General features: G+C 45.7%; 1 protein-coding gene across 18 annotated transcripts in view; it reads right to left on the bottom strand.

Annotated features, from left to right (window-relative positions):
- Positions 1–26818, bottom strand: part of birc6 (baculoviral IAP repeat containing 6) — a 163938-nt gene that overhangs the window by 107712 nt on the left and 29408 nt on the right. For 7 of the 18 annotated variants that reach the window (XM_082964731.1, XM_082964740.1, XM_082964746.1 and 4 more), the window contains exons 14-43: positions 24852–24983; positions 24534–24665; positions 24158–24324; positions 23645–23778; positions 23284–23445; positions 21096–21227; positions 20881–20978; positions 20599–20746; positions 20298–20431; positions 20032–20178; positions 19708–19895; positions 17652–17951; positions 17312–17411; positions 13003–13217; positions 12569–12777; positions 12037–12383; positions 6873–7092; positions 6435–6571; positions 6153–6290; positions 5678–5805; positions 5362–5493; positions 4779–4994; positions 4473–4656; positions 4101–4301; positions 3351–3484; positions 2635–2788; positions 2367–2483; positions 2099–2256; positions 1789–1915; positions 1538–1648 (exon numbers count right to left, since the gene is read on the bottom strand). In XM_082964731.1, the coding sequence (XP_082820857.1) occupies positions 1538–1648; positions 1789–1915; positions 2099–2256; positions 2367–2483; positions 2635–2788; positions 3351–3484; positions 4101–4301; positions 4473–4656; positions 4779–4994; positions 5362–5493; positions 5678–5805; positions 6153–6290; positions 6435–6571; positions 6873–7092; positions 12037–12383; positions 12569–12777; positions 13003–13217; positions 17312–17411; positions 17652–17951; positions 19708–19895; positions 20032–20178; positions 20298–20431; positions 20599–20746; positions 20881–20978; positions 21096–21227; positions 23284–23445; positions 23645–23778; positions 24158–24324; positions 24534–24665; positions 24852–24983 (4902 nt within the window). The remainder of the gene's footprint in view (positions 1–1537; positions 1649–1788; positions 1916–2098; positions 2257–2366; positions 2484–2634; positions 2789–3350; positions 3485–4100; positions 4302–4472; positions 4657–4778; positions 4995–5361; positions 5494–5677; positions 5806–6152; positions 6291–6434; positions 6572–6872; positions 7093–12036; positions 12384–12568; positions 12778–13002; positions 13218–17311; positions 17412–17651; positions 17952–19707; positions 19896–20031; positions 20179–20297; positions 20432–20598; positions 20747–20880; positions 20979–21095; positions 21228–23283; positions 23446–23644; positions 23779–24157; positions 24325–24533; positions 24666–24851; positions 24984–26818) is intronic. The other 11 variants (XM_082964741.1, XM_082964743.1, XM_082964748.1 and 8 more) reach the window with 7 other exon arrangements.

Here is a 26818-nt window from a genome sequence, read left to right as displayed (position 1 = left end):
TGTGTTCCTGGTTCGAGCCCAGGTAGGAGCGAGGAGAGGGGCGGAAGCTATACTGTTACACTGGCAATACTAAAGTGCCTATAACAACATCCAATAGTCAAAGGTATATGAAATACAAATCGTAGAGAGAGAAATAGTCCTATAATTCTTATAATAACTACAACCTAAAACTTCTTACCTGGGAATATTGAAGACTCATGTTAAAAGGAACCACCAGCTTTCATATGTTCTCATGTTCTGAGCAAGGAACTTAAACGTTAGCTTTTTTACATGGCACATATTGCACTTTTACTTTCTCCAACACTTTGTTTTTGCATTATTTAAACCAAATTGAACATGTTTCATTATTTATTTGAGGCTAAATTGATAGTATTTATGTATTATATTAAGTTAAAATAAGTGTTCATTCAGTATTGTTGTAATTGTCATTATTACAAATAAATAAATGTAAAAAAAAATAAAAAAAACGGCCGATTAATCGGTATCAGCCTTTTTTGGTCCTCCAATAATCGGTATTGGCGTTGAAAAATCATAATCGGTCAACCTCTATTTGCCTCCAAAACATCCGGTGATTTTGCAGAGAGCCACATCAATTTACAGAAATACTCATCATAAATGTTGATGAAAATACAAGTGTTATGCATGGAACTTTAGATAAACTTCTCCTTAATGCAACCGCTGTGTAAAATTTCAAAAAAGTACACCATGCAATAATTTGAGTACGGCGCTCAGACACAAAAACATGCCATACAATATATCCGCCATGTTGGAGTCAACAATAGTCAGAAATAGTGAATATTTATAATGCGTACCTTTGATGATCTTCATCAGAATGCACTCCCAGGAATCCCAGTTCCCCAATAAATGTTTGTTTTGTTCGATAAAGTCCATCCTTTATGTCCAAATACCTCCTTTTTGTTCGCACCTTCAGTTCACAAATCCAAATTCATGATGCGCAGGTCAGACGAAAAGTCAAAAAATTCCATTACAGTTTGTAGAAACATGTCAAATGATGTATAGAATCAATCTTTAGGATGTTTTTATCATAAATCTGCAATAAAGTTTCAACCGGAGAAATCCTTTGTCTTCAGAAATGCAATGGAACTGAGTTACCTCTCACGTGAGCGCGCATGGCTGAGGCTTATGCCCTGCTGGCAGTCCTCTCACTCAATGAGGTCTTACGTGTCCCTACTTCACAGTAGAAGCCTCAAACAAGGTTCTGTTGACATCTAGTGGAAGCCTTAGGAAGTGCAAAATGACCCCACAGACACTGTAGTTTGGATAGGCAATCACTTGAAAAACTTCAAATCACTTCCTGGTTGGATTTTTTCTCAGGTTTTTGCCTGCCATATGAGTTCTGTTATACTCACAGACATCATCCAAACAGTGTTAGAAACTTCAGAGTGTTTTCTATCCAAATCTACTAATATGCATCTTAGTTTCTGGCCGTGAGTAGCAGGCAGTTTACTCTGGGCACGTCAGTCATCCAAGCTACTCAATACTGCCACCATCCATAAGAAGTTAAGAGTGGACTCACCACTGGAGGGCATGTTGGTCATGAGGGTAAGGGAGTGCAGCACCAGACACCAGGTCCTCAGGGAGGTGTTGGGGTACCAGGCTAGCACCGACAGGAAACTGCTGATAGAGGCTGCATTGAAACACAGGAGACAAGATGTTTAACATATAAACACACATACTACACGTACCCATATGAAAAAACTAAAAGTGAATGGTTTGAGAGTTAAGCAGAAAAGGGAGTGGATTGAGAGACATAGGGTGACCTCTGACCTTGGTTGAGTGGGATGGTGGGCACTCTGCTGGCGTTGAACATGAAGATGTCAGATCCACTTTCCTCAGTGCCCCCAGAGCAAGAGTTGAGACTGAGGGTTAGCCACAGCTGCAGCAGAGACTCCAACTAAAGAAAAAAACATGTGAGCACTGAATCTACAAATCCACTAATCCAGGGTAACAAACATATTCTTGAGAAGCTCTGTCCAGCTCTGTGGAGGGATGTGTAAAACTGAGCGATTTGCAACAAGTCAATCAAGTCTTCTGCAGTAGTAGAGACCCTTAGCTAAACAGTCTGTTGATGACTGACCTGTACGTGGTGCACCTGGAGCATGGAGAAGAGCTTGTTGAAGCAGGCACTCAGCATGGGGATGGAGGAGGCCTGTACCATTAGGCTGCTTCCTGGGGGGGAGCCCCCATGGAGCCCCCGCAGCAGAGAATCATCTGTCCCGTTGGATGCCTTGGACACTGGCGGGAGAGAGGGACACAGAAGGGTCAGCCATCTGATGTTTCGCCAGGCTTGAAATATTTTTCCAAGACTGACGTGTCTATAAATCATTTGTTTCTTAGGTGTAGACCTGCGGGGGAGGTTGATGTGAGCGCCTGCAAGATGGAGTCTGCCTCCAGTGTGGCCATCATCTTGAGCATAAGCTCAGCCTGCTGCTCCAGCCCTACCTCCAGGCGGGCGTCCAGAGCTGCGAGAGAGGTCAAAGGTCAGGGTTATAAAGCGGAATATATTCCTTTACACACATGAAACATGCTAGATTGCAAAGACAAGCAGCGTTGTGGAGTCCTAGACGAGACTAAGCTTTGGAGATGATATCAGGATACAAAATGCACCTTCACCTTGTGACACAGAGATGGAGAGACTCTGAGACCCAGGCTTTTCGATAACAGCCGGGGGCTTGGACACAGCAATCCCTACTCCCCCTATGTAGGGGTTGTAACCGTAAGTGCCATAGTCAGCACCCCAGTAGTCATACCAGGTGCTGCTAATGGGCTGTAGGGAGAGAGACAAGACAAACGCAAATGCAGTCATTCATCTCAGATGCTAGGTACCTGTATAACATGACACGCACACTAACACTACATTCCTTCACGTGCAATGGCAGAGGTTTTTTTTTGTTCAGAAAGAAAAGTAAGAGTGAAGAGAATAACACTTTCCCAAGTTTGTTAGTTTGATTGATTGGGTCTACATACAGAAAATTGCTTTGAGACTCAAAAAGCCTGAGCCGAGTTCAATTGGGAAGTTTTATGGAGAAGTGAGGGTGCAGGGCTAAGGGGGAGGTGGTGTTGGGGAACGATTCAATAACACTAACTTTGTATTACACACATTTAGAGCAGAAATTTAACACTATGGTTTGACGTTTGTATAGCGACATCATTGATCAGTGGGGTTTATTTAAGTTAATGTACAACTGATGTTTGTTTTAGGCTGAATCAATATGAGCCCCAGGGGTGATGCTATCAATAACTCAATATAAAATGCAAGAGAGCATTAAATAGAGAGAGAGATGGGAGTGGAATAGAAAACACGCAGTTGAAACATGCAAGTTACGTACCTTAAAGACTTTGGCGGCGAGGGGATCTTTTTCCAAATCAATATCTAAAGGATCAATATCAACATCCATGAGGTCTTGTAGCAAGTCAAAGTCAATGTCTTTATCTTTTTCCAAAGATGACAGAGGTGGAGCACCTTTGAATAACGAAAAGAGCTTTAATATTGCCAAGCAAGCACACTAAACCAGCAAACTCAGAGGCCTTCTTTTAGGAAATAAAATTGGTTGGCCCACTCTAGACCATCAAGCTCTGACAACTTTGGCAAAAAATCTGACTTGGTATAAATGCACAAAATATGTGCTTTTGTGTAGCCCATTGACGATGTCAAGGGAATTAAGACGTGTAATAGTTTGAATTCAGTTACGCAATCTCAAGTCAGGATTTCTACCATGAATTATTGCAACTTTTGCACAAATTAAATAATAGTCTGAGGAAAATAACAACCACCCCTTAAAGCATTTTGATATCTACAGGCAATAAATCTACACTGTTTGAACTCAATATCCAAAAAGGCAAACATATCAAAACAGTCCATTCAGAATTAAACTGGTTATAGAAGCTCTCAATACTCTCCTTTAAAATAAAACTGTCAGAACAGGAAGCCATACAAAATACAGAAAAAAATACTGAGAATAAAATGCAGCTAGCTAAAAGGGGAAAAAAGAAAAACAATTTAACACAAATGCATTCATCATAATAAAGTGAGGGGGTCCATGTGTAAAATGTGGTCAAGGACTGGCCTACCAACGCACTTTGGAAAACAGAGGAGGTCCCAGGAGTACCTGCGATGATATCCGGAGCCAGGGCCTCGTCAATGGTTTCCACAAGGGGGATGGGGGTGGGCTGGGCTAGGGAGTCGTCAGAGTCTATCCCTGCTGAGGACGATGCCCCTGCTTCCTCGCCCACCGCCCCCTCGTCCATACCATCCAGGGACCCTGGGGACAGCAGCTCCCCTGAGGAGAGGGGACAGGAGAAGGTTAGTGCTGTGAGAAATTAAACTAGAGATGGCTAGCATTGCAAATATTCACCATATCTATAATAGAATACCAGGTTTAGCTAGAAAACAGAGTTCTTCAATGACATGAAAATTGAACAGTGACTTGAATTGTAACAGCACCCCCTACCTGCCAGGATGTCCTGCAGCATGCAGGTGAGGGAGTACTGGGCCCAGGCCCCTCCCCAGGAGATGTCCCCCCTGTTGAAGTCTGTCCCGACCAGCAGCAGCAGCAGACGCTCCAGCTGGTGCTCCGACACCACCTCACACAGGTGGATAGTGGGCCTGGTGGCATTGGCTATCCTGGCCAAGACCTGAAAGGCCAAATCAGACATGTGATCAGCACAACTTTCTGACAATGTATGCATTTACATAGCGCCAACCCAATCCCAATTCAACGCAAAGAACACAAATCAAAGTCGTTGGCAGTGCATACCTTGCAGACGAACAGCAGGAGGTCTGCGTGACAGGTGAAGTCCATGGAGAGGAGGAAAAGGGACAGTTTCTGCACCACAGAGATGCAGCGCTCGTGGGCCAGTGTGAAGGGCAGAGGCTCCACCTCTGGGGCCTCTTTGGCGGCCGTGGCCTCTGTGTCCAGGGTGGAGCGGGGCCACTCAGCTGTACGCCTCAGACGGATCAGGTCCTTAAAGTGCTGCCATGGAGAGAGATGGGGGGGGGGGGGGGGGGGGGGGGGAGATGGAGAGAGCGAGAAATAGATGGAGGCAGATGTCAGGCAGCGGAAGTCAATTAATACACATGGTTTAATCTATCACTATTACAACTAGCATACTTGTAACCTGTGTGAGTGTGTGAGTGTGTTGGTGCACACGCTATGCTAACTACATGTGTGGGGATCGGTTATAACTTGTTGAAAGGTGACCCAAAAACATATTTGATTTTATATTCTTGTGTTACCAAGATGAGAGAAAAATAATTATTTTATTCTTAGTCATTCGATTTCTATGGGAAAACCCTATTGCTATTCCAGCTTTCCTTTTCAGAGCTTCTGAAATCCTCACCTTGGATGTGGCCTGTTTCAGCTTGGCCTGCTCCACCAGCAGTTTGTATGAGGAGCCTTTGTTGCTCTGGATCTTCTCCTTCTCAATTTGCTCCACCAAAGCCTTCTGTTTTGCCTTCAATAGATTTAACTGCTACAATGAAAAGGACAGGATAAATACACACCGCAAAGACCATCTATTACATGACAAGACTTCATACCATGCCAGTAGTAAGAGGGAGAACACAATAACTGTGACTAACACAGATTTACGGGAGAGATTCACAACTCCCTGACGTTTTTCAGACGGAACGGACCTTGGATTTGGACACATTTACCTGTTTGTGGTGCACCAGCTGTTTGCGGATTTTGCGGGAGTACAGGCGGTCCAGGCTGCTGTTGCCTTTGGCTGAGCGGTTGGAGCTGGAGGACTGGAGGCTGTTATTTATAAAGCTCCACTGATTACCTTGATTCATTGGCGAGAGGTGGGAAAGAAAAGGCACGTTAGAGTTGGGTTTTTGGTTCCAAATCAACGTGCAATAATATTACCCTGTTAATATGATTCATGGTTCTCAAAACTGAATACTTTTCTTGTAATAAAACCTTGTTGATTTTATAGCTAGCCTCAAAGACAAAGAGTAGTAGGATAAAAGTAGTAGGCTGTTAGAAAATATTTTTTAAAAAGAGTCAAAAAGCAGGGAATAGGGTAGACAAAACAAGAAATATGATCACTGTCGTGATTGCTTGGCCTCATAAGTCCTCAGCAGCACATCTCATTGGAGAGCTACACCACCCTAGCCTACACTACGCTACCTGTGAAGGTGCGCTCCCTCTCCTTCCCTCCCAGGTGCTTCTTGCCTGCAGACGCCTCGTCCTCCACGCTGGCCACGTAGTCCAGCAGCCGCGACACAAGCATCACCACCCAGCTGATCATGGGGACGTCCAACACACCTGCCGCACACACAGACACACACTCATAGGTTGCTGGTTGAGTCCAGAGCACTGGGAGCCCGGTGCTGGGGCCAGGGACCACCCCAGCCCCCCATCCCTGCTGCCAGCCCCAGCCCAGGGACCCGCCACCTCCGGCAAGCCCACCTTCAGTCCTGCGATGGGCAGCTGCCATAGGCTGCTGTAGGGGGGACAGCAGGCTGTCCAGCAGGTTAAGCAGCCCCTCCAGCACGCCGCTGTTGCTCAGGGATCTTTGGCCAATGCAGGACAGGAGCATGAAGACCCTGAGGGACGACACACAAACCCGGTCAATCTCCACAACATGTAAACACATATCAATAAGTCTGGGTGGGTGCTTCTGATATTAAGATAGGTAGGTGTTTGTTACATTCAAACACATACCTATCTTTATGGAAGTTAGAGGCATCCCAATGTCACCGGTCAATGGGCAGTAACCAGTTTGTGTTATGAGGGGGAAGTGAGGACATAATGATTGTCCAAGGAGCTACAGTTTGTCAGTGTGGTGCAATGAATCTAAAGGGAGTGCAGTGGATAGACACAGCTCCTCAGCGCATAAAAGCCCACCTGTCCTGGGGGAAGATGAGCAGCTGCTCGGAGTTGTAGAGCTCCTGTAGGACGTTGGAGAGGAACTGGCCCCACCAGTGCTCCCCTCCACACAGCTGCACCAGCAGCAGGCCCGCGTGCAGACGGATCTTCGGCGTGCCGCTGATGCACAGGTGCTTGAAGAGCTCCTCGCAGGCCTGCGCGTGGAACGTGGTCTGCAGCACGGACGGGACTGCGTGCCCTAGAGGGGGAGGACAAGGAGAAAGTATGATATCAAGTGAAAGATGGCGGTGAAATGAGAGCTAGGGAAAGATGAGTGGGAAGGAAAGACAAAACGGAAGGGAAAGAAACAAGCTAAATAAATACTGTACAAGGGTGGAGATATCAACTGAGAGGGTACGTGACATAACGAGGAGGGAAACTGCAAGAGGGGTACAACAAAGTAAATCAAATAGCGTTCAACAGAAGAAAAGTCCACAGTTCCTAGAAAAGGGCTTTCATGAGAAGACACTGGCCACTACACAGAAACCACAGGCCTTGAAAAAGCAACTCTTCACTTTGGAGACATTTTCCTTCCAATCAAGCCCTTAAAACCAGACATCTCAATCCACTATTCTGCAGACAGTGAGTGAGAGAACTACAGAGGGCTGGATATAATGAGGGAGTTTAAATGAAAGGCTCCATTCCACTGCTCTGAACAGGGCCATTTGGAATTCACAGAGGGTACAGAGACAGCGCAGGCATAAAGCCAGGAAACACCAGCAGCAAGGGGGTACTACTTTATTCTCTTTCATAAGATGGGACTCGTGAAACTGTATAATGAGCTGCTAGGGAGCGTCAGTAGTGATTTGACAGGTGAGAGAAGATTGCTAAGCACTCTTCACAGAACCATGGGCTTTCGGTTAACTTTGAAAAGTGAGTACATCTCAAAACTTTTTCAAAGACATCATACAGAATTGGTTGTGAGAATACGCATAGAAAACATTTTAAAAAATGTAGGCTATTTCATTTAAAAAGGCAAACGAGGGCGAGAAGACAAACTGCAAATAATTTATTCCTACATTTCTCGTGGCTTGAAAGAATTCATGCCTCAAGAAGGGGAAAATACATGTATTGAGGAGGTGTGACTCAGATCATTCTAAAGATACACTACCAATGTCCCCTAAAGATGTTGTTAGGAGAACAGACTATCAGGTAAAGAAGGATATTGGTTTGAGACTAGGCCAACTTTAAAGATGTATGAATATTTTTTTTTATTTCACCTTTATTTAACCAGGTAGGCAAGTTGAGAACAAGTTCTCATTTACAATTGCGACCTGGCCAAGATAAAGCAAAGCAGTTTGACACATACAACAACAGAGTTACACATGGAGTAAAACAAACATACAGTCAATAATACAGTAGAAAAATAAGTCTATATACAATGTGAGCAAATGAGGTGAGATAAGGGAGGTAAAGGCAAAAAAAGGCCATGGTGGCAAAGTAAATATACTGCTCAAAAAAATAAAGGGAACGCTTAAACAACACAATGTAACTCCAAGTCAATCACACTTCTGTGAAATCGAACTGACCACTTAGGAAGCAACACTGATTGACAATAAATTTCACATGCTGTTGTGCAAATGGAATAGACAACAGGTGAAAATTATAGGCAATAAGCAAAACACCCCCAATAAAAGAGTGGTTCTGCAGGTGGTGACCACAGACCACTTCTCAGTTCCTATGCTTCCTGGCTGATGTTTTGGTCACTTTTGAATGCTGGCGGTGCTTTCACTCAAGTGGTAGCATGAGACGGAGTCTACAACCCACACAAGTGGCTCAGGTAGTGCAGCTCATCCAGGATGGCACATCAATGCGAGCTGTGGCAAGAAGGTTTGCTGTGTCTGTCAGCATAGTGTCCAGAGCATGGAGGCGCTACCAGGAGACAGGCCAGTACATCAGGAGACGTGGAGGAGGCCGTAGGAGGGCAACAACCCAGCAGCAGGACCGCTACCTCCGCCTTTGTGCAAGGAGGAGCAGGAGAAGCACTGCCAGAGTCCTGCAAAATGACCTCCAGCAGGCCACAAATGTGCATGTGTCTGATCAAACGGTCAGAAACAGACTCCATGAGGGTGGTATGAGGGCCCGACGTCCACAGGTGGGGGTTGTGCTTACAGCCCAATACCGTGCAGGACGTTTGGCATTTGCCAGAGAACACCAAGATTGGCAAATTCGCCACTGGCGCCCTGTGCTCTTCACAGATGAAAGCAGGTTCACACTGAGCACATGTGACCGACGTGACAGTCTGGAGACGCCGTGGAGAACGTTCTGCTGCCTGCAACATCCTCAAGCATGACCGGTTTGGCGGTGGGTCAGTCATGGTGTAGGGTGGCATTTCTTTGGGGGGCCGCACAGCCCTCCATGTGCTCACCAGAGGTAGCCTGACTGCCATTAGGTACCGAGATGAGATCCTCAGACCCCTTGTGAGACCATATGCTGGTGCGGTTGGCCCTGGGTTCCTCCTAATGCAAGACAATGCTAGACCTCATGTGGCTGGAGTGTGTCAGCAGTTCCTGCAAGAGGAAGGCATTGATGCTATGGACTGGCCCGCCTGTTCCCCAGACCTGAATCCAATTGAGCACATCTGGGACATCATGTCTCGCTCGATCCACCAACGCCACGTTGCACCACAGACTGTCCAGGAGTTGGCGGATGCTTTAGTCCAGGTCTGGGAGGAGATCCCTCAGGAGACCATCCGCCACCTCATCAGGAGCATGCCCAGGCATTGTAAGAAGGTCATACAAGCACGTGGAGGCCACACACTACTGAGCCTCATTTTGACTTGTTTTAAGGACATTACATCAAAGTTGGGTCAGCCTGTAGTGTGGTTTTCCACTTTAATTTTGAGTGTGACTCCAAATCCAGACCTCCATGGGTTGATAAATTGGATTTCCATTTATTATTTTTGTGTGATTTTGTTGTCAGCACATTCAACTATGTAAAGAAAAAAGTATTTAATAAGATTATTTCATTCATTCAGATCTAGGATGTGTTGTTTAAGTGTTCCCTTTATTTTTTTGAGCAGTGTACAATAGAGCAAATAAAACACAGGCATGGTAGATTTGTAGTGGAAGAAAGTGCAAAGTAGAAATATAAATAATGGGGTGCAAAGGAGCAAAATAAATAAATACAGTAGGGGAAGAGGTAGTTGTTTAGGCTAAATTATAGATGGGCTATGTACAGGTGCAGTGATCTGTGAGCTGCTCTGACAGCTGGTGCTTAAAGCTAGTGAGGGAGATAATTGTTTCCAGTTTTAGAGATTTTTGTAGTTCGTTCCAGTCATTGGCAGCAGAAAACTGGAAGGAGAGACGGCCGAAGGAGGAATTGGCTTTGGGGGTGACCAGAGAGATATACCTGCTGGAGCGCGTGCTACAGGTGGATGCTGCTATGGTGACCAGTGAGCTGAGATAAGGGGAGACTTTACCTAGCAGGGTCTTGTAGATGACCTGGAGCCAGTGGGTTTGGCGACGAGTATGAAGCGAGGGCCAGCCAACGAGAGCGTATAGGTCGCAGTGGTGGGTAGTATATGGGCCTTTGGTGACAAAACGGATGGCACTTTGATAGACTGCATCCAGTCTATCGAGTAGGGTATTGGAGGCTATTTTGTAAATGACATCGCCGAAGTCGAGGATCGGTAGGATGGTCAGTTTTACGAGGGTATGTTTGGCAGCATGCGTGAAGGATGCTTTGTTGCGAAATAGGAAGCCAATTCTAGATTCAACTTTGGATTGGAGATGTTTGATGTGAGTCTGGAAGGAGAGTTTACAGTCTAACCAGACACCTAGGTATTTGTAGTTGTCCACATATTCTAAGTCAGAACCGTCCAGAGTAGTGATGCCGGACGGGCGGGCAGGAGCGGGCAGTGATCGGTTGAAGAGCATGCATTTAGTTTTACTTGTGTTTAAGAGCAGTTGGAGGCCACGGAAGGAGAGTTGTATGGCATTGAAGCTCGTCTGGAGGGTTGTTAACACAGTGTCCAAAGAAGGGCCAGAAGTATACAGAATGGTATCGTCTGCGTAGAGGTGGATCAGAGACTCAACAGCAGCAAGAGCGACATCATAGATGTGTACAGAGAAAAGAGTTGGCCCAAGAATTGAACCCTGTGGCACCCCCATAGAGACTGCCAGAGGTCCGGACAACAGGCCCTCCGATTTGACACACTGAACTCTATCAGAGAAGTAGTTGGAGAACCAGGCGAGGCAATCATTTGAGAAACCAAGGCTACTGAGTCTGCAGATGAGGATGTGGTGATTGACAGTGTCGAAAGCCTTGGCCAGGTCAATGAATTCGGCAGCACAGTATTGTTTCTTATCGATGGCGGTTACGATATCGTTGAGGACCTTGAGCGTGGCTGAGGTGCACCCATGACCAGCTCTGAAACCAGATTGCATAGCGGAGAAGGTGCGGTGGGATTCGAAATGGTCGGTAATGTTTGTTGACTTGGCTTTCGAAGACCTTAGAAAGGCAGGGTAGGATAGATATAGGTCTGTAGCAGTTTGGGTCTAGAGTGTCCCCCCCTTTGAAGAGGGGGATGAGCGCAGCTGCTTTCCAATCTTTGGGAATCTCAGACGACACGAAAGAGGTTGAACAGGCTAGTAATAGGGGTTGCAACAATTTCGGCAGATAATTTTAGAAAGGAAGGGTCCAGATTGTCAAGCCCGGCTGATTTGTAGGGGTCCAGATTTTGCAGCTCTTTCAGATCATCAGCTGACTAGATTTGGGAGAAGGAGAAATGGGGAAGGCTTGGGAGAGTAGCTGTGGGGGGTGCAGTGCTGTTGACCGCGGTAGGGGTAGCCAGGTGGAAAGCATGGCCAGCCGTAGTGAAATGCTTATTGAAATTCTCAATTATAGAGGATTTATCGGTGGTGACAGAGTTTCCTATCCTCAGTGCAGTGGGCAGCTGGGAGGAGGTGTTCTTATTCTCCATGGACTTTACATTGTCCCAGAACTTTTTTGAGTTAGTGTTGCAGGAAGCAAATTTCTGCTTGAAAAAGCTAGCCTTGGCTTTTCTAACTGCCTGTGTATATTGGTTTCTAACTTCCCTGAAAAGTTGCATATCACGGGGGCTGTTCGATATATGGGACACAGTCAGAAAAGTAGATCCCATCCCTGATACAGACCCTGTGGCCCTCCCTAGACATCTTACCGTTGTTAGAGTGCAGAAGGCTGAGGAGTGTGTCCAGCAGGTAGCGGATGATGGTTCTCAGCTGCTCGGTGGATGAGCTCTGGATGAGCTCCTGGGGGTCGTAGGGCTCAGGCAGGATCTTGCGCCCGGCTCCCAGGGACACGCGGAGCCTCTGGACGGCATGGTGGGCCAAGTTGAGTTGTAGCTGCAGCTGGATACAGTCCTGATAGGCAGAGAAGACGCGCGCGTCCTCCTCCACCGCCTTGTCGGGCTTCCGCAGGAAGTACTGGGCGTTGTTGGCACTGTTCAGAGGAGGCAGGTCGATGTTCTGGAGTAAGGTCTCCAGCCGGTGGCACCCCAGGTTGTACCTTAGGGAGAGGGCAAGCGCAAAAGAGACGTAGGAGTCAAATTTGCATCCTATATTCACAAAGCTTTAGTCCATCTCCATTGATGACAAAGCTTGTCTGTCTAGCAGATACTGCATAAACATACATCTCATAAAACTTAAATCAGAGTTAGCTAACTAGTAGAATAGTTTGGTATGCCTTCTGACCTGCACTGGATGTCCTCCTGCAAGGCCACCATCATGGCCAGGTGCTGGTCCAAGTCAGGTTGGCTGGCCGCGTCACTCTCTCCCCTCAGAGGGTCGTGCATCAGCTTCAGCTCGCTCTCCCAGGGCAGGATGTAGGTGTGGCCGTAGTAGAAGCCCAATGGGATCTTGGCCCGGGCATTGGTGCTGCCATAACGACCAATCACAGTGATCTGTTGGGTGAAGTGGGAGGGATGGAGAAGGGGATTAGGTTGTAGGAAAATAGCTGCTGTGGAACTTAGTAATTTGTATCACAGAATGCTCATTGAAGAAAAAAATGGATAACGGCACAAATTCTTCAGTGCCCACAGAGTTCAGATACTTATTCGAAACCCGTGAATTAGAAAAGAAGACAAATGGACAAAGATCTTGAGAGAAAATGCATCAATGCCACTGACTTTCATGAAGCGGCAGACAGGGGGCGGCAGAAGGTCGTGCAGGATGAGGGAGTGGGTGCTGATGTCCGTGGCAACCACTAGCCTGCGTCCGTCCACCTCCTCCCCCAGCGTCCAGATGTCGATGGACAGAGAGGCCAGGTCCCCACAGGTGGGGATCAGAGCGTCTGTCAGCAGCACGGGACGACCGAAGTCCAGTGTCACAAATCTCCGCGCTCCTGGGACAAGAGAGGAGGTATTTAGGTCACACAAGAGCTTACCAAAACAACATCTCAAATGAATCCCTATTTGCCATATAGGGCACAACTCATGAGACATACAGTACCAGTCAAAAGTTAAGACACACCTACTCATTCAAGGTTTTTTGTTTTTTTACAATTTTCTACATTGTTGATTTGTTTAACAGTTGTTTGGTTCCACATCTATTTTATATTTCAGATTTTTCAAAGTAGCCACCCTTTGCCTTGACAGTTTTGTACATTCTTGGCACTCTCAAGCAGCTTCACCTGGAATGCTTATCCAACAGTCTTGAAGGAATTCCCACATATGCTGACCACTTGTTGGCTGCTTTTCCTTCACTGTGGTCCAACTCATCCCAATTGGGTTGAGGTCAGGTGAATGTGGAGGCCAGGTCATCTGATGCAGCACTCCATCACTCCTCCTCCTTGGTCAATTGGCCCTTACACAGCCTGGAGGTGTCATTTAGAAGTGGTTTCTTAGCAGCAATTCGACCACGAAGGCCTGATTCACACATTCTCCTCTGAACAGTTGATGTTGAGATGTGTCTGTTACTTGAACTCTGTGAAGCATTTATTTGGGCTGCAAATTGAGGTGCAGTTAACTCTAATGAACTTATCCTCTGCAGCAGAAGTAACTCTGGGTCTTCCTTTCCTGTGGCGGTCCTCATGAGAGCCAGTTTCATCATAGCGCTTGATGGTTTTTGCGACTGCACTTGAAGAAACTTCTTAAGATGTTGCAGATTGACTGACCTTCATGTCTTAAAGTAATGATGGACTGTCGTTTCTCTTTGGGCTATTCTTGCCATAATATGGACTTGGTCTTTTACCAAATAGGGCAATCTGCTGTATACCACCCCTATTTTCTCACAACACAACTGATTGGCTCAAACGCATTCAGGAAAGAAATTCCACAAATTAACTTTCAACAAGGCACACCTGTTAATTTGCAATGCAAGTGACTATCTCATGAAGCTGGTTGAGAGAATGTCATGAGGGTGCAAAGCTGTCATCAAGGAAAAGGGTGACTACTTTTAACAATCTCAAATATAAAATATATTTTGATTTGTTTAACACTTTTTTTGGTTACTTCCTGATTCATGTGTGTTATTTCATTATTTTGACGTATTCACGATTATTCTAACATGAGGAAAATAGCAAAAATAAAGAAAAACCCTCGAATGACTCCAAACTTTTGACTGCTACTCTATGTACAGTGAAGTCGGAAGTTTACATACACCTTAGCTAAATACATTTAACTCAGTTTCACAATTCCCAACATTTAATCCTTGTAAAAACTCCCTGTCTTAGGTCAGTTAGGATCACCACTTTATTTTAAGAATGTGAAATGCCAGAATAATAGTAGAGAATTATTTCAGCTTTATTTTTTTCATCACATTCCCAGTGGGTCAGAAGTTTACATACCAAATACTAATTGAGTGTAGCATTGCCTTTAACTTGGGTCAAACGTTTTGGGTAGCCTTCCACAAGCTTCCCACAATAAGTTGGGTGAAATTTGGCCCATTCCTTCTGACAGAGCTGGTGTAACGGAGTCAGGTTTGTAGGCCTCTTTGCTCGCACACACTTTTTCAGTTCTGCCCACAATTTTTTTATAGGATTGAGGTCAGGGCTTTGTGATGTCCACTCCAATACCTTGACTTTGTTGTCCGTAAGCCATTTTGCCACAACTTTGGAAGTATGCTTGGGGTCATTGTCCATTTGGAATACCCATTTGCGACCAAGCTGTAACTTCCTGACTGATGTCTTGAGATGTTGCTTCAATATATCCACATAATTTTCCTCCCTCATGATGCCATCTATTTTGTGAAGTGCACCAGTCCCTCCTGCGGCTAAGCACCCCCACAACATGATACTGCCAACCCCGTACTTCCCGGCTGGGATGGTGGTTCTTCAGCTTGCAAGCCTCCCCCTTTTTCCTCCAAGCATAACGATGGTCATTATGGCCAAACAGTTATATTTTTGTTTCATCAGACCACAGGACATTTCTCCAAAAAGTACAATCTTTGTCCCCATGTGCAGTTGCAAACCGTAGTCTGGCTTTTTTAATGGCGATTTTGGAGCAGTGGCTTCTTCCTTGCTGAGTGGCCTTTCAGGTTATGTTGAAATATAGGACTCGTTTTACTGTGGATATAGATACTTTTGTACCCGTTTCCTCCAGCATCTTCACAAGGTCCTTTGCTGTTGTTCTGGGATTGATTTGCACTTTTCGCACCAAAGTACGTTCATCTCTAGGAGACAGAAAGCGTCTCCTTCCTGAGTGGCATGACGGCTGCGTGGTCTCATGGTGTTTATACTGGCATACTATTGTTGGTACAGATGAGCGTGGTACCTTCAGGCGTTTGGAAATTGCTCCCAAGGATGAACCAATAGTTTTTCTGGGGTCTTGGCTGATATCTTTTGATTTTCCCATTATGGCAAACAAAGAGGCACCGAGTTTGAAGGTAGGCCTTGAAATACATTCACAGGTACACCTCCAATTGACTCAAATGATGTCAATTATCCTGTCAGAAGCTTCAAAAGCCATGACATCATTTTCTGGAATTTTCCAAGCTGTTTAAAGGCACAGTCAGCTTAGTGTATGTAAACTTCTAACCCACTGGAATTGTAATATAGTGAATTACAAGTGAAATAATCTGTAAACAATTGTTGGGAAAATTACTTGCGTCATGCACAAAGTAGAAGTCCTAACCGACTTGCCAAAACTACAGTTTGTTAACCAGAAATTTGTGGAGTGGTTGAAAAACGAGTTAATGACTCCAACCTAAGTGTATGTAAACTTTCGACTTCAACTGTATGTATATATGTGTGTGCGCGTGCATATACACATACACAAAAGTATATGGACACCCCTTCAAATTAGTGGATTCGGCTATTTCAGCCACATCCGTTGCTGACAGGTCTATAAAAATCGAGCAAACAGCCATGCGATCTCCATAGACAAACATTGGGAGTAGAATGGCCTCACTGAAGAGCTCAGTGACTTTCAACATGGCACCATCGTAGGATAACAACAAGTCAGTTCGTCAAATTCCTAGCCCTGCTAGAGCTGCCCAGGTCAACTGTAAATGCTGTTATTGTGAAGTGGAAACGTCTAGGAGCAACAACGGCACAACCGTAAAGTGGTAGACCACACAAGCTCACAGAATGGGACCGGCGAGTGCTGATGCTTGTAGTGTGTAAAAATCTGTCCTCACTACTGAGTTCCAAGCTGCCTCTGGAAGCAATGGCAGCACAATAACTGTACGTCGGGAGCTTCATGAAATGGGTTTCCATGGCCAAGCAGCCACACAGAAGCCTAGAATCACCATGCGCAATGCCAAGCGTCGGCTGGAGTGGTGTAATCTAGTCGCCATTGAACTTTGGAGCAGTGGAAACTCGTTCTCTGGCGTGATGAATCATGCTTCACCATCTGGCAGTCCGACAGACGAATCTGGGTTTGGCGGATGCCAAGACAACACTACCAATGCATAGTGCCAACTGTAAAGTTTGGTGGAGGAGGAATAAAGGTTTGGGTTAGGCCCCTTAGTTCCAGTGAAGGGTAATCTTAGTGCTAAAGCATACAATGACATTCTAGAAGATTATCTGCTTCCAACTTTATGGCAACAGTTTGTGGAAGGCCCTTTCCTGTTTCAACTTGACAATGCCCCTGTGCACAAATTGAGGTCCACACAGAAAAGGTTTGTCGAGATCGTGTGGAAGAACTTGACTGGCCTGCACAGAGCCCTCACCTCAACCCCATTGAACACCTTTGGAATGAATTGGAACGCCTCCTGCGAGCCAGGCCTAATTGTCCAAAAACAGTGCCTGACCTCAATAACGCGCTTGGCTGAATGGAAGCAAGTTCCCGCAGCAATGTTCCAACATCTAGTGGAAAGCCTTCCCAGAAGAGTGGAGGCAAAGGGGGGGGACCAACTCCATAGTAATGACCAAGATTTTCGAGAGATGTCAAACGAGCAGGTGTCCACATACTTTTGGTCAAGTAGTGTATACGCTCTTGAGTTTCATTTACAACTGTTGACCCAGGTAAAAAGGCACAAAAAGGTAACTGTACTTACCAGAGTGCATGCGCTCAATGATGATGGACTGCTGTGGAGGAGGCTGGAGGAAGTGAGAGGCTTGAGAGAGGGCCAACGCCAGACCGCTGCCCATGGGGTTCTGCAACAAACAGATGCTTTTCAGTCAAAACATATACAATATAAAACTTCTTAATTTAAATATTTTATTCATTGACAAGATGCAACAAAAGTCCCTTGGTGTTCATGTGAAAGCACAAACCTAACTGCTGTGCTTCGAGCTATTGGCATTTTAGTAATTTAGCAGACGCAACCTTTCGGTTACTGGCCCACACTCTTAACCGCTTGGCTATCTGCCGTCGAAGAGTTGTTTGTGACTGACCGGCTTGGCTTTCTGGCTGTTCTTGTTGTGTGCGGCCAGGTTGACTGGCGGTGGGTCGATCATGGAGCCAGGGAAGAGCTGGGCCAGCTCCACACTGATGGCTGCCGACACCGCCTCGTTGGGAGGAGTGAGTGGTGGCGTCATGAACAGCGGGGTGGTCTTGGGCGTGGGGGGGATGACTTCAGAGGGATGGATGAAGAAGCCCGGGGCACTGGAAGGCACAGAGTTGTGAATGGGCCCCACGCCGGAGGCCACAGCTGCTGAAGTGGTCTGGTGCAACTTTGCCTCCAGCTTGGCCTTCTGTTCCGAACACAGACAGGATTACTACTCAGCTAAAACTGGCAAATATCACACTGATACATTGCATTCGGAAACTATTCAGACCGCTTCACTTTTTCCACATTTTATGTTACAGACTTATTCTAACGTTGATAAAATAAATAAAAATCCTCAATCTACACACAATAGCCCATAATGACAAAGTGAATAAAGTTAATTTTGTATGTTTTCTAACTCAAAAATAAAAACAGAAATATCTTATATACATAATTATTCAGACCCTTTGCTATGAGACTTGAAACTGAGCTCAGGTGGATCCTGTTCCCATTGATCATCCAATTTGATTGGAGTCCACCTGCAGTAAATTCAAATGATTGGACATGATTTGGAAAGGCACACATCGGTCTATATAAGGTCCCACAGTTGACAGTGCATGTCAGAGCAAAAACCAAGCCATGAGGATTGTGTCGAGTCACAGATCTGGGGAAGAGTACCAAAGCACTTCTGCAGCATTGAAGGTCCCCAAGAATACAGTGGACTCAATCATTCTTAAATGGAATAAGTTTGGAACCACCAAGACTCTTCCTAGAGCTGGCCGCCTGGCCAAACTGAGCAATCTGGGGAGAAGGGCCTTGGTCAGAGTGGGGACCGAGAATCCAATGGTCACTGACAGAGCTCCTCTGTGGAGATGGGAGAACCTTCCAGAAGGACAACCATCTCTGTAGCACTCCACCAATAAGGCCTTTATAGTAGAGTGGCCAGACGGAAGCCACTCCTCAGTATAAGGCACGACAGTCCGCTTGGAGTTTGCCAAAAAGCACCTTACGGACTCTCAGACCACGTGAAACAAGATTCTCTGGTTTGATGAAACCAAGATTGAACACTTTGGCCTGAATGCCAAGCGTCACGTCTGGAGGAAACCTGCCATCATCCCTACGTTGAAGCATGGTGGTGGCAGCATCATGATGTGGGGATGTTTTTCAGTGGCAGGGACTGGGAGACTTGTCAGGATCAAGGGAAAGATGAATGGAGCAAAGTACAGAGAGATCCTTGATGAAAACCTGCTCCAGAGCACTCAGGACCTCCGACTGGGGCAAAGGTTCACCTTCCAACAGGACAATGACCCTAAGCACACAGCCAGGATAACAAAAGAGTGGCTTCGGGACAAGTCTCAATGCCTTGTGTGGCCCAGCCAGAGCCTGGACTTGAACCCTATCAAACATCTCTGGAGAGACCTGAAAATAGCTGTGAAGCGACGCTCCTCATCCAACCTGAGAGCTTGAGAGGATCTGCAGAGAAGAATGGGAGAAAGTCCCCAAATACAGGTTTGCCAAGTTTGTTGCGTCATACCCAAGAAGACTCGAGGCTGTAATTGCTGCCAAAGGTGCTTAAACAAAGTACTGAGTAAAGGGTCTAAATACTTTTGTAAAATCCCATTTTTGCTTTTTACAACATTTCTACAAACCTGTTTTTGATTTGTTATTTTGGGGTATTGTGTATAGATTGAGGAGGGGGGGGGGGAGCCAAAGTAATCCATTTTAGAATAAGGCTGTAACGTAACAAAAAGTGGAAAAAGTCAAGGGGTCTGAATACTTTCCAAATGCACTGTACATGAAGTTTGACACATGATATTTGTGTTTGTGCATATAGTTACGGCTTGGATAAGAAGACGCTTGTATGTGCACCTGTCTGAGTACATGACATGCATGTCTGTGAATATGTGTGCAGGGACATGTCTGTATGTAAGTTTGCCTGTATGGGTGCTAGAGTCCCTGACCTGTTGCTGTAGTTTGAACAGCTGCTGTTGTTTCTCCTGGAGCACCTGCAGCTGCTGCTCTGCAGACACCATGGCGTGGGACAGCGACTGCAGAGCCACCTGGGCTGCTGAGCTCAGCGCCGTGGACGCCTCGCCCACCGTGCCTGCCGACAGGCCACCCACCGCCGGGGTCACACCGAATGTGCTCACTGGGAGAAGAGGGCAAAGGTCACGAGTATAAATCAAAATCCCTGAGTAGGAACAGTGAAGATGTTTAATGTTCCGTTTCACAAAGGGTCTGGATAAACCTTTACACAAGTAACAAGAAGCAGCTGAGGTAGGTACCTGTGAACATGCTTGCGTCGTCCCTCTCCACTCTGGTGCCGTCGCTGGTAGAGATACAGGTAAAGTGCAGCGGCTCCACCTCCAGGAGCCCAGTGAGGGCCGTGAAGCTGCCCTCAGCCGCCGCACAGCTGCTTACCTTGCCGTTCCCTGCAATAGACACACACACAGGTTAAGTCACACACACCAGAGTACAGCCCAGACCAAAATGAATCCATTGATGAAGGAATTGGATAGGTGTAAGCAATATGGTGGAATGTGGTGCAGACCTGAGAGAATTTCGGAAAGGTCAATCTCGTCTGACTGGACGCCGATGCTACTGTTGAAGGCATTCTTACAGGAGGAGCCGCTGACCTCCAGGTCAAAAAGCACTGGGTCAAATGGGGAGCTGTACAGGCCGTATCTGGGGAGGAGACACACGGTACAGAGCATTACAATACACAGAGTCAAGCTGGGTTCAAAACAAAACTCGTTTTTATGGTAGTCTTCTCGCAACATTAGAGTCTGTTATTTTTGGTTTCTTTAGGTCCTGAATGGGGTGTAAGGACACTAGAGGGTGAAAAGGCCCACCTGGTCTGTAGCAAAGCCTCCAGGGGCGTGAGGCGGTCCTGCAGTTGCCGGGAGACAGCAGTGAGCAGAGAGGCACAGGCAGTGCTGCAGCCCGACAGGTCCTCATCCTTCACATAGTTCAGCAGCACAAAGTACCAGAACACCGACCCTGAGAGAGAAAGAGAGACGTCGAACACATGCCACTGCCTAGCAAAACCATGCACTTCCATAACAATGCTGCTGACAACGCAGAAGCCTTCTACCCACGATTGTGTTATCATGAAAAACATTATTTCTACTTACCACCTGTTGCTGCTGCAGGCAAGTAAGGCATATTGTCCAGCAGAGCATTCAGGAGATTCATGCCAAAGCCCTGCTGACTGGGCTCCCCTTTCCCATTACTGATGACATAAGAGACAAAAACAAGTTACAAATGTGCACACCTACTACATCACACAAGCATCAACAAGGAGTATGACAGAGTATGGGTCACAACATCCATGAAAAGCCCAACTCACCTAATACAAAGTGCAAGAAAGCGGGCGCATTTGTGGGCTATACTCCGTCCAGCCTCAAAAAAACACACCCGTACAATGTCTGTCAGCCGTTTCCTTGTTTTCATCAGCAGAGCCTCCTTTCCTTCTCTCAGGCTGGAAGGAAAAGAACAAACATGCCCTATAACGTTTGTATCTTGTTTTGTGCTGGTACCATGTTGTGTTGCTACCATGCTGTGTTGTCGTCTTAGGTCTCTCTTTATGTAGTGTTGTCTCTTCTCGTGATGTGTGTTCTGTCCTATATTTTTATTTTATTTTGTATTTTTAATTCCGGATCCAACCCCGCAGGAGGCCTTTTGCGTTTTTGTAGGCAGTCATTGTAAATAAGACTTTATTCTACACTGAATTGCGTGGTTAAATAAAAATAAAATATTAATAAACACATTAATTAATAAACATTATGGGTGAACATTTAAACAAAATTGTGATCATTAACGTTAAGAAAAAATCCCTTGTCCCCCCCCCCCACATATTCTTTGCCGTTATAGCCTAACTAGAGAATAGGCTAAAAAGGCCTGGGAAAGTTGTGTAATTTAAAACCAGAGGGGAAGAGGCAAACTTTAGGCTACTCTGGTGAATTTGCGAAGAGGCATGCAATACAAGATATTGCAAGATACAGATTACCAAGACATATGCGCACAGTTCTGCCTGCCCCTCCTCGCTCTCCCCCTGCTCTTTGCTAATGATGAGTGGGTATTCAGTCTTCGGGCTGTTGCCTGTAGAATATCCTAGTTTATTCATGAGACCAATGTCGCCTGGATACGGAGGTGTCTTCGAGCCAGTCTTGCGAGCACAGGGTACTTGTCGTTGCTGAGTGGTTGGGGGTGTTTTTGTCTCATATGAAATTACAGCAGGCTACTGGCGCGCCTGCCCTTTCTCTTCGCTAATGATGCGAGTGCGTGTGTTCAGTGGAATATATCCTAGCCTGACCATTGATGATAGGCCCTAATTTACAGAAGTTGCGAGACATTGCAAACCAAGAAGTCGTGAGATACAGCTTTTGATTACCGATAGATAGGTCTAGTGCACGGTTCTGATCTGCCTATACTGTGCCCCTCTCTCCCGGTCCCGAGCTAGCTAGCTCGCTATGAAAGACGCAAGTGTTTGTGTTCTCAGAAGGTTGCAACTAATCAGTCTCCTCCATTCCAAAAATACCAACTTTTAGTAAGTTAGTTGAAGAATCAATTATTTTGGAGACGAATCTCCACCACTACAGCATCGTTGTTAACAGTTGGAAAACCGGAAGAGAAAGGCAAGCGACAGCAGCGAAGTCCAGTATGGCAATACTTTGAGAAGTTAAATGTGAAGGTGGTGAAATGCGAACTTTGCGAGGTGGAATTGAGGTACAGTAATGGTAGTGCAGGGGCAATACGCAACCATCTGAAAGGGACATAAACCGTTGCTGGCAACAGCTACATTGTGAATTCACATGGAATTTTATGTTTTTTTGGGGGGAGAGGGGGGACCAATAAAAAAATGGCTGTGTCACATCCCTAGTGAAAATGTTGATACATCATGTGACCAAAAACAGCACAGTAATAATATCTCATCTCAGAAACATATACATGCGGTAAAGTAACAATGGAACACAGACCATGGGGGATAGTGCAAGGATAACGTCATTGGCGGGCGTTCAAAAAATGTGGATATTTGTCAAATCCGACATGGTTTGTATGTTCTAACAGGCCTACAATGTTATTAAAATCCGATTTGGATATATTTAGCTGTTTCCCGCTGCATAATATTTAGAAGTTGTCCTTTTCGGGTTTAGAACTCCCATTCGTATAATCAAATTGTATTTGTCACATGCGCCAAATACAACAGGTACCTAAGTTAGCCACATAGAAAATCGGTGGTGGAAGTTGAAGCAGTTGATAAGTGTAATGCAGTTGATTGGTGACGACATGAACGATTGGGGTTGACATCCATTCAAGCATTATACTCCGACTTGTACCCTTACAGTGTAAAATACACATATAAACAGCCTAAATGTAGACTAATTGTGATGACTGTCTTGATTATCCCCCGAGTGGCATTTCCATTGTTTTGTTCTAATTCCATTGATCTCTTTACCGCATGTATAGAGCATCTCCGTATCCCTATGAATATCTCATCTCCTTCTCGCTTCCCACATTCATCCTCTTAGGCCCACCTGCAGGATCCGTTGGAGTACACTCCAGCCAGCCAGCAGAGGCAGTCCAGGATGAGGCTCTGGGAGTGCTCTGTGCCAGGGCCCTCGTCCGCCCCCTTACACAGCCCGTTCAACAGCTTCTCATGGAAATCTGGAAACTGCAGCATGGCACAGCGCTGGACTCTGAAAAAGACAGGAGCAACATACATACAATTCAGTTAGTTATGTTTTACTACTATGATATAACGAGTATTGAAGTAACAAGAGGCATGTCAGTTCTCAATAAACTGTGCAAGATAAGGAAATGACGCATTTTATTAGGGTGTTGGGATTTTACAATAGTTCAGTGTTTTTCGTGAAACAACGGTACTAAGGGCCACACCTTTCTTTGGGTATGGAGGTCTTCTTAAACCTTCGGATTGTGACGGACACCTCCTGGAGCAGGTCGCAGCCACGGAGGTTGTCAGGTTTCTTCGACTGAGCAGGAGAATCTGCTTTGGAAGTGGAGGCCTTTTCCTAAATGGGAGAGAGAGGCATTTTAAACACGGAAAACAGTACAGTGTTAGATCAGAGAGGTCCAAAGAGGGCGATTTTAAAATTGTAGAGCTGTAAACTAACAGAGAAAATGTCCTCCTTCAAGAATGGGATGTTGCTGGTATGAGGAAGCCACATCCAAGAAATTTGACACCTTCAACTTCTCACTGAGAATCTGGCAATAGCATTATTCTCCCACCAGATGGAGACAAAGGAGAAAGCTACAATCAAGGCCATCCATGTACTCAATTTACACAACTGTACAATCAGTCAAAAGTGCCTCGTGTGTGCAGCAGAGAATAACCACTGAAATAAACTGACGTAAAATTGCATTTGTTTTCCAATGCTTTGCCCTCTGTACCTTCGTGGCTTGTGCCCTCTGCAGCAGGGTGGAGAGGGAATGGCCCTTGCTGCTCTGAGGCTTGGCAGCGGGCATCCTCACCACCGGCATGGGGCTCTCCTCCATGCCCTTGTCGCTCACCGCCTTGATGTGCACCAGGAACGAGCGGTACTTGCCCCCAGCCATGCCTGCAGGGAGGGGGACAAACCAGCAGAAAACACACTGAAAACATCTAACGTACATTGCCAGGGGGGGAGGATTCAGATAGAGCAGCGGCATGCAGATCATCTTTCACTCTCCAAGAAAAAGTTGGATTGAGACATACTGGAGGGACAAAAATGGCCAAGGTAAGATTTCTTCAATGTGACTCAGTGTAAAAGTTTTCAGATATTGCTACCTTTGACCAGCTTGGGGCTGGTGAGGCTCAGCATCCCAGCATGGCCTGAGAGGTCAAGTCCACTGGCCAACCACACGGGACCACATAGGATATCCTCCTTATGGTCTTCTAGGAAGGTGCACAGCCTGGAGCCTGGAAGAGGAAGAGCAATGTTATGGAACCTCTGCTAAGCTGAGGAACCCCTCGGATTGCGGCTTCACCCTCAGAATGACTAGTAACACTAATCATCTACAATGTGGCAACCCAACACACAATAATCAAGTGTCAAACACTGACTGCGTCTATCAACCCTGGTTGCCTTTCCATGCAGCTTTCTACCTGATGTCTCTTCGATGTCCATGAACTGGATGCCGTCTGTAAAGTCGTGCAAAAGTGGCTGTCCATTCCTCTCCCCATTGGCATGGAGGACATGGGACAGGGGGAAGGAGATCTGTCTGTCAACTGCCGTCTCTGGAGAGAAAAGGAAAGAAAAAATCTAATTGAGACAGTAAGATTTGTTAAGCATGATCATAAATGAAACAATCAATATTTCCCTGCACAAAGGCTAGTTATCTATGGCAGCCAGTCTCTTCATTGCAGGTCTCCAGGCTGCGACCCCTTGACTTGACGAGTTAAAAACGTTATTGTCGCACTGGTGCGATCTGCACATTCTACCTGGTCACAATCAAAACGTCGTATTTTGGGGAGAATAAAACCATGAATCTGTCAAACAGCAAAGTGCATTATCCTCATGATTCCCGCAATAAAAAGTGCCTGCCGCTGTGCCGACTGCTCAAAACAAGATCGACGCTGCATCCAAGTTGCTTTTTAATATGAATCCACGTTTACGGTATTGTACTATTAATTTGTGTGTCTTGCTCTCTGCAAAACGCTAGCTAGTTGGTCTTAAGAAGCTGGAACATGCCTAAAATAACACTAATTCCTAATGCTTCCTATTCGCCAACTAGCTAGCTCTGCTAGCTAAATGCCATTTAGCTAGTGCACTGAGCTAGGGCAAAGCAAAAGTTAACTAATACAGGATGCTAGATCAGCATATTTTTAATTTAACTTGGCAAGTCAGTTAAGAATAAATTCTTATTTGCAATGAAGGCCTACCCCGGCCAAACCCGGACGATGCTGGGCCAATTGTGCGCCGCCCTATGGTACTCGCAATCACGGCAGGGTGCGATACAGCATGTTGTTTGTGCAACAGTATGCTGAATCAAGAGAGTCTATAGTATATTCTAAAATCTCTGTATACATGTATTAAAAAAAAAAAAAAAAGTACCTTTATTTAACTAGGCAAGTCAGTTAAGAACAAATGCTTATTTTCAATGGGTTAACTGCCTTGTTCAGGGGCAGAACGACAGATTTGTACCTTGTCAGCTCGGGGATTCGAACTTGCAACCTTTCAGTTACTAGTCCAACTCTCTAACCACTAGGCTACCCTGTGACATCTATTCTTATGTAATTAGGGTCCCCTGGAAAACACTGACCAACAATTTGGTTCCTACCAAATTTAAACTGATATCAATCGCAACTGTTCATCTTTTCCAGTGAGGAAGAAATGGATGTCTTATAGTATGGTGGAGTATGCAAAATTGGTCAACTTTGAGCATCTTTATCTCTTTAATGTCCTCAACTGGCAGCTTCATTAAATAGTACCAGCAAAACACCAGTCTCAACGTCAACAGTGAAGAGGCGACTCCGGGATGCTGGCAGAGTTGCAAAGAAAAAGCCATATCTCAGACTGGCCAATAGAAATAAAAGATTAAGATGGGCAAAAGAACAGACACTGGACAAAGGAACTCTGCCTAGAAGGCCAGCATCCCGGAGTCGCCTCTTCACTGTTGACGTTGAGACTGGTGTTTTGCGGGTACTATTTAATGAAGCTGCCAGTTGAGGACTTGTGAGGCATCTGTTTCTCAATCTAGACACGAATGTACTTGTCCTCATGCTCAATTGTGCAACGGGGCCTCCCACTCCTCTTTCTATTCTGGTTAGAGCCAGTTCGTGCTGTTCTGTGAAGGGAGTAGTACACAGCGCTGTACGAGATCTTCGGTTTCTTAGCAATTTCTCACATGAAATAGCCTTCATTTCTCAGAACAAGAACAGACTGACGAGTTTCAGAAGAAAGTTTTGTTTCTGGCCATTTTGAGAATGTAATCGAAGCCACAAATGATGATGCTCCAGATACTCAACTAGTCTAAAGAAGGCCAGTTTTATTGCTTCTTTAATCAGAACTACAGTTTTCAGCTGTGCTAACATAATTGCAAAAGGGTTTCTAATGATCAATTAGCCTTTTA

This window comes from Salmo salar, chromosome 18, assembly GCF_965601325.2.
Source record: "Salmo salar chromosome 18, fSalSal1, whole genome shotgun sequence".
Lineage (NCBI taxonomy): Eukaryota > Metazoa > Chordata > Actinopteri > Salmoniformes > Salmonidae > Salmo > Salmo salar.
This window is presented reverse-complemented; position numbering and strand designations above follow the sequence as displayed.